General features: G+C 46.5%; 1 protein-coding gene across 1 annotated transcript in view; it reads left to right on the top strand.

Moving 5' to 3' along the window:
- trip4 (thyroid hormone receptor interactor 4) overlaps positions 1 to 6220 on the top strand; it is a 110264-nt gene extending 104044 nt beyond the window's left edge. Inside the window, exon 13 of the mRNA XM_083652641.1 lies at positions 5833 to 6220. Within this exon, the coding sequence (XP_083508767.1) occupies positions 5833 to 5897 (65 nt within the window). The 3' untranslated portion in view covers positions 5898 to 6220. The remainder of the gene's footprint in view (positions 1 to 5832) is intronic.
- Positions 6221 to 8104: the final 1884 nt, after the last annotated feature.

Raw genomic sequence — 8104 nt, 5'->3', positions numbered from 1 at the left:
TGGTGAGAGAGGAGGCTCATCAGCTCAGACTAGGATAGAAAATAGGGACGCCCAGGCCCAGCCACTGATCTGAACAATCCGGAAGAGGATGATGACGTGATAACCATGGCTATATATACTGCTCCACGTCCTCTTTCGATGATTGGCTCAGCAGACGGAGATGGATGACATCACAGCGCAAGTGTGACATCAGCAAGTATGACATCACCGATGACATCACCAATGTTTTGACAGATGCCGTGGGCTGATTGCCTATTGAGGATGGGGTGATATATGGTGACGTGACTGGGTCTTCATTCATGAAACTCGGTCCGTGAGACCTAATTTGAATCATGAGAGACCAGTGGGTCAAATTTAACAAGCAAGCTTTATTCACAAACGGCATGGCAGCTGATTTTGGCGTAATGACTCCGTGATAAGATGTCGCTCCTCTTGTGGTGAGAGAGGAGGCTCATCAGCTCAGACTAGGATAGAGAATCCCCAAAAAACATTTCACCCTTTACCAATTCATCGGCGACTTACGAACTCACCGGGCTGCGCTGGATTCACAGGTCTTAATTCAGCGCTTTACAAATTCATCAGCGTGTTTTTAACACCTTTCCTCTCGTCTTTTTCATCTCAGTTGTAGGTTGCCATGATATCGCCGTTCATCACTGAAAGATTTGTTTCGTTTTTTTCGTGTTTGCAGTGCGTTTTGAACCGAAAGCCTCGTAGCTAACACGGTTCGATACGAACGTTACACCCCTAATGGACATGTAGTCATAATTACGAAGATGCAAAAAGGGCATCTCAAAATACAGGACAGTATATATAACGCACGCACACCTGCTCCTTGTGCCTGTGTGTCTCTTTGTGTGTCGGAGGAGCGGGTGTGTTCAGGAGTGCGTTTTACGCTCTTGATGATGGAGAAGCTAGCCCCTCTCTGCAGACAAGCCCTGCCTGTTTTATGGCCTCCTCCTCAGCTGCAGCGTGTGGGCAATAAAGCTTCTCTCCAGCAATCTCCAAACAGTGCAGCAATCAATGGGAAATTATCTCGGCCAATCGATGGTGGTCCGGCCTTTCTCTTTCTCCCCCTCCCTCCCTCCCTCTCTCTCTCCCATGCCGCTGTCTTTCTATCTGTATCCCTTTCTCCCCTGTCTCAATCGTTCTTTCTCTCAGACTCCCCTCTCTCTCTCTCTCCTCCATCCCCCCCTCTCTCTCTCTCTCCTCAACCCTTCGGTCTCATTTTTGCTGTCTCTCTGTTTTTTTTCCCACCCACTCTTCACTCACCACCCACCACCACCCTTTCGTTTCTTGTTCACTTGCGTTCCCTCCAGCGCTCTCTGCTCTCCCCCAGCAGCAGCTACTCTGAAAAGCGACATGCTCCAGAGCCGTGAACAGAAGTGGCTTTCTTTCACACATGGAATATTATGTAGCATTGCCGGAGTGACTTTCCTGGCACGCACGTACGCACGCAGCAGGTCTGACTTGTTCACGCCACCGGTGGCTGCTTCCCGCACACACTGTTAATGCCGTGAATAGGGGCCACTTATGTCGTTTTGGCGCTTTTGTCGTCGTGGCGTCACATGTTTTCAAGGGGGAATAGAGAGGCAAAGTGGAACGTCACTTCCTGCTTCAGCACTGTACCAGAGATTTTCTTCCGCAATTTATTTTCCCATAGACATTTCGTAAAATGCTTATAAAAATAGTTTTACTTGGTCAAACCAAACGGTTCAGCTATATTTAGAATCGGGAGAGACCATAGAACATTTCACTTGGACCGCAAAAAAAACAAAAAACAAAAACAGAAAAAATATTTTCTTTAAACCTGCATTTGTTTAACGTTTTGGTCAGAGTGAAATGTTATGCGGTCTCTCCTGTTTCTAAATATATCTGAAAATCTCTGGTACAGTGCTGAAGCAGGAAGTGACGTTCCACTTTGGCTCTCTGTAATTAACACCGTCCCTTAGGAATAGTTTGCCCCGAAAATGCCAATTCTGTCATAGTTCAAGATTCATTTGAATAGCCATAGTGAGTGATCATATTAACAACGAGGGATTTGACTTTGTGCAGTTATGCAGCGCCCAGCGATCATCACATCAAAAGCAGTAGATGAAACAAACAGAGAAAAAAAAATCTCAAATGATAAATGATAAATGATCTGCTCACTCTCATGCCAAATGGAACATATGTTGAAATGTGTGCATAGAACACTGGGAGATTGCCAGCACAAGTTTGCAGCAGCCTTCTTCTCCAAAGCAGCTGAAGTTAATAGGGACTGCTTCTTTAGAGTTCCAAGGCAAAAACAGCCAAACAATCACACTGATTAGAAAGACGTGTACACCATGATTTGTTGCAAATCAATCAGCTGTGGATCAGATTTGCAGTTAATTATGGTGTAAATATAATATAGATCTTTTAGGAACTCTGTAGAACTGGTCCCCACTGACTTCAGTTCTTTTGCAGAAGGCTGCTATAGGGTTGTGCAGGCAACCGCCCTGTGTGTTATATATGGACAAATATCACCTGTGTTTCATCAAGCATGAGAGGGCGTAGATGATGACCGAATTGTCATTGTTGGGTGAACTGTCCCTTTAAGGAGGACAGTTTTTATAAGCACATCTTTAGCTGTATTTGAGGTTGAAGCATTTCTGCTTATGCTGGGATTCCTTTAGAGGCTGCCTCGTTTTGGCATCGGTCAAATCATATCCAATACAACAGATATAAACGATGACTTTGTGGTTGCTTGACGCATGTATTTATGTCACGAGTTTCATTATGTGCCAATGACCAACAAAACATTGCACAGGAATGTTGCTGTCTTGACATGGGAAGTGGGATTTTGGTTTTCCAGAATTTTAACTCCAGCTCTCGGTCACACGACACCCAAATGGATCGCAAAGCGAGAGTGAAACCCAAACAAGTTGGAGCGGTTGGAGCGTTAACACGCGTCCCTGAAACAGTTTGCTTATGCTGGCACAACACAACGCTAACTTAGCCTCTCAGGAGGTCATCTGCCATCTCTTCTTTTTATGGCATAGTTATTGGGCTCTTAAAATATAATATTTATTTTCCCCCTAAAATACACCGTGAAGTAGAGCTTACACTTAGACCCTTCTCTGGTGAATGCAAAACCAATCTGTTAGAGGGATATATCGTTAAAGTCGTCTCTTGAATAACCATTTGGCTGCAATCAGCCCAAAGATTCCAGAGGCGCTTCCCAAACGATGCAACACTCCTGGCAGAACCGACAGACACTGACAGCTTTTCAGACTTTCAGGCTTGGAAATGGTGAGCAAACAGCACTTCTCCATAACGCCTTGTTTACGCTGCTACTATCCACCGAGTTCAGCCATAATGTGACAACACCAGAAGAAAGCGCAAGTGACAACCAGCACCCCTGCCTGTCACCCTTATAGCATTTTTTCCCCCGACCTCAGCCAAGTGGAAAACATCTAGCTAATACTGTGCTTTGACAAGCCACGGTGCTCGTGTTTGGCCTCCCAGACGCTGGATCAGTGGTTCCCCAACCTTGGGGGTCGCGACCCTAAAGTGGGGTCGCCTGGAATTCAAATGGGGTCGCCTGGAATTTCTATTTGTTTTTGTTTTTTAACACCACACACAATTTAAAACTGACAAAGAGGATTAGGGCCACTTGTTTTTGTTTTTGTTCCGAGTTTAAATCGGGATTCTGAGAATGAATTCAGAATCTCAGAATTCTAAGGAAAAGAAGTCAGAATTCTGAGATTTAAGTACGGTTAAGAATTCTGAGTTTACAGACATTTGAGATTAAAGTCGGAATTCTCAGATTAAAGTCAGATTTTAATGGCAGAATTCTGAGAAAAAAGTCTGAATTCTGTGACATCACTGATGATGTCACTGATGATATTACCGTACCGACATACCGGAATTTGAATGTCTGGGGTCCCTTAGTCTGGGCACCTTCCACCCCGCTGTTTGTCATGGGGGCGTAAACCACGGAACCAGAATGAACACCGGAAGGAAGTGCGCCAAAAAACGTCTTTGTTGCCGTTAGCTTGACGTCTCTTTCCTCGATTAATTTTCTGATGCAAAGCTTCTGTATTGGCTTAAAACATGTGAGATTGTGAATCCGCAATGTTTCTACAAGAACTTCTTCAAAAACTTCGTTCGGTACGTCCATCTTTTGTTTTGTTGTTTGCCGTTCTGATACATGTCTCAAGTTAACGTAAAGGTTGACGAGGTAGAAACGCTGCCCTTCCTGTCTAGGGCGGGCTCTAGGCCGGAACCAGGTAGGGTGACAAAATCAATTGTGAACGGAAGCCAGGCTCTTTCTCGCCAAGAAGAGCCTGGTGACGCGAGGTTAGGGGTCCCTAGAGTTTTGTGACATCAAAGTGAGGTCACAAGCCAAAAAAAAAAGGTTGGGCACCCCTGCGCTAGATTATGATGTGCCCGAGCGGTTAAAGACGGGGTCAGCAGCACAGAGGATCTATTCACTGTAGGTTGTTCTGCACAGAAAACCCAAACGTAGTGTTTGTGGACGAGCTCTGCTGGAGGAAATCAAAATGCTAATCTTCCAGTGGAGTGGAGCTGCGGTGTGATGAGAGCCAGTGGCTTGGAGCGTGTTTTCGTGGGCATCGCTACAAGCGTTTGCATAAAAAGATACTTCCTTAACACTCAAGGGTTTTCTCCTTTCTAAAGATTCTCATTAGCTGCGGCTCCAAATCAAACAGAGAGAAACACTGGAGTGTAATCATAGCTGTTCTTACAGCAGTGCAGAGTGCTGCAGTACGGCAGCATGCAAATGGTCCAGCTAGTGTTCTGCTAATCCTCGAGTGCCTGCAGGTGCTGTGCCTCGCTTCAGCTTCACAATCAGGCTGTTCATTTATTCATCGACACATACATTTCAATGGAGTAGTACTCTGCCAAAGGATTGTATATGGTTATCATCATTTTATTTAATGTGATTTTTACTGATGGCATATTCCCACGTGATTTTCTTGCCCAGAGTATTTTTTCAGTCATTCAGTGCCAATAGTTGCTTATCAAAAAAGCAGCTTATATTATGTTTGGTTTTTTTCTCTCTTCCCTTCCCCCCCGTGTGCTTTTTGGCCAGTATCTTAGAGGAGTTCTCATGGTCCTTAGAATTGCAGCATATATTCTGTACAACTAGATTAAGAGACGTCTCAGTGTTCTGACAACAAAGCCTGTAGTCTAATCTATCCTAGCAGTAGAATAAAGGAGCCTCTTTGGCCTTTTACCTCATCTCCCTCTCTCTCTCTCTCTCTCTCTCTCTCTCTCTCTCTCTCTCTCTCTCTCTCCCTCTCTCTCTCTCTCTCGCTCCCTCTCTCTCCCTCTCTCTCTCTCTCCCTCTCCCTCTCTCTCCCTCGCTCCCTCTCTCCCTCTCCCTCTCTCTCTCTCCCTCTCTCTCCCTCGCTCCCTCTCTCTCTCTCCCTCTCTCTCCCTCTCTCTCTCCCTCTCCCTCTCCCTCTCTCCCTCTCTCTCTCCCTCGCTCCCTCTCTCTCTCTCTCCCTCTCCCTCCCTCTCTCTCTCCTTCTCTCTCTCTCTCTCTCCCTCCCTCCCTCCCTCTCTCTCTCTCTCTCTCTCTCCCTTCCTCTCTCTCTCTCTCTCTCTCTCTCTCCCTCTCCCTCCCCCCCTCCCTCTCTCTCTCCCTCCCTGTCTGCCCGGGCCCGCCTCTCTCTAATCAGCAGACCTTGAGCTCTCAGAAAGGTCACTCTGTCCCTTTGATGGTGTTTTGATTCATCCCTTCCTCTTCTCTCTCTCTGTCCCTCCCTCCCCCCCCCCTCTCTCTCTCTCTCTCTCTCCCTCCCTCCCCCTTTCTCTCCCCCCCCCCCCCCCCTCTCTCTCTCACAGTCAAGCTGGAGAAGCAGTACCACCAGGGTGCCAAGAAGGGGCTGGTTCCATCCGCTGCAGACTGACGTCAGAGGACGAGCCAGGCAGCAAAAAAAAACAAAGAGATTGTCTGATTGGCCGCAGCAGCTCATAAGGACACGGTAACCGATCTTGTCACAAAGATGGGCGCTTCCTCCGTCGCATCGTCCGACCTATATTTGATCAGGAAGCATGGCTAACAACATGGACAAAACTGGGCTCAGCTCTGTCTGTTATTTTTATCATTGGTATTTACATTTTCTAGCAGTGATATTACTCACAACAAGTACGCAATACATAATCAATTAGACAAATGTCTATATTTTGCATTGTCTGTACTAATTCAAATGAAATTTTATTATCTGTAGAAATAAATAAAACAGCTGCAGACTACTTTGCTTTGTGGTTCTCTGATTCCCATTTTATCTGAATGATCGAAATAAAACAGTTCAGAAATGGTAATATATATATCAGCCATCTCTTCAGGAAGGCTTCTGTCTGTGTCACTAAGCATAATTAATGACTTGGTTTCTTAAAGCGGAAGTGTCCCACAGCTAAATTTAGCCGTCTTTTACTTGTGTCTCAGTTCACCTATCAGGTTTAATGAGGCACCAGAGAAAAGACTATTTGAGCTCTATTGTTCCTCAGGAGAACCTTTTGGCCACAGCAGCAATGGCGTCCCCTCTCTCTCTCTCTCGCTCCTTACTTATTATTTATGCAACAATAGTTGTCAGAGGCAGGCGTCTCAGATTCACGGCAGATTGGCCGGAGCGTGATGGAGAGTCCTCTTGGTGACAGCAGCATCTTCGCTCGCTGCCAAACCAACAAAAGGTGCCAGATCGACGACACACTGCGCACCTCCTCCAGTCTGCAGAAGAAGCCCAACATGTAGAGACTAGAGCCTCTTCTTTTTGCCTGCTTTGTACCCGCTGCAAAACTCAAGCACACACACGCTTTTTCCGACATATTATTATTAAGTCTTTCGGTTCAAGTGCTGTTGTGACAGGTTTTTTGATTGATAATCTGCCACTTTAATGTGATTTTGTGCTTCGATATTTTAACTGCTGTATGTTTATTCCCCTTCTTAAAAAAACGTTTTGAGTGCTTCTCTTTGACTAAAGCTATTTCTCGCCCCGGGCTGTATTTTGTCATGGTTTCGTAAGGCGTTGCATGAATCACCGGCAGCATGAACACACCCATCCGGACGGAGTGGTTCTGTTTTTGTGTATCCATGCCTAGCGTTTGTAATCCGCTTGTTGATTGGCTCAGATTGACTCTTGTTTGAGTTGCAGATTAGCCACGCCCCCCTCTGCTCCCACTCCCATTCAGTATATTATGAGCCCACCTAATTGCACCGACGCTCACAACAGTCACGTCAGCCACCCGGAGAGGGTAGAGAGGTCTCTTTTGTCAAGGTGTTTTCCAGAGGGGCTGCTTAAGAATTTGCTAAATTCACCCAACAGTGAATCAACGATGACAGCTCCTCCACCCTGTGGGTGGCCTTTTCTCTCCCCCCCCCCCCCCCTCTCTCAGATAAATGACATTTCTCTGGATCAGAGCAGACAACACACAGCTTCTCCGCTGTTATTCCCAATCAAAAACACGCCGTTTTTCCACTCAAGCCTATTTAGATAAAACACAGCGTCGGATCACTTTGCTGTTGCTTTTCAAACAATGATCTACTTCCCTGGAAAACCAGGCAGGAGGTGATCATGAAACCAGCTTGGTTCCTGAGCCTCGCTGCTCCCCAGAGCTCCAGTCAACTGTCTTTCACAGATGGAATGTGAGTAGTGGCTCTTCCTGTTTCTAAAATCCACACCCGGCAGCTTCAGCTGTCTTCCCATGCTTGACCACGCCGCCTCGGGGCTGCTCCTGCTCCCACACTTCACACATCACCCCGCGGTTAATCACACCGGTGAATAGGGGGGGGGGAAAGGGACAAATCCCAGAACCCCCCCGGGGGGCCGTGAGGCAACTACTAGAGAGGCTTGAGAAGAACCAGCGCCACACATGATCACCACCACCACCACCTGCTTCAAGAGCTTCCAACTCCTCGCACCCCGGATTCATTCTAATCCACTTAATGTGGGATTTTATATTCACGTTGTTAAAAATGAGAAAAATGTCGTGTGTTTATTCCTCGGTTTGGGGGATATGCCCCGTTGAATTTCCCTGATTGAAATGAAATGCAATTGACTCCGATCCAGCAGTATGCCCTGCTCCACCTGCCCGCCAAGTTTCCAGCTGTAGGAGC

Source organism: Poromitra crassiceps (assembly GCF_964638095.1).
Source record: "Poromitra crassiceps genome assembly, chromosome: 16".
Taxonomy (NCBI): Eukaryota; Metazoa; Chordata; class Actinopteri; order Beryciformes; family Melamphaidae; genus Poromitra; species Poromitra crassiceps.
The sequence above is the reverse complement of the archived record's forward strand: the minus strand, read 5'-3'. Positions and strand labels throughout refer to the sequence as shown.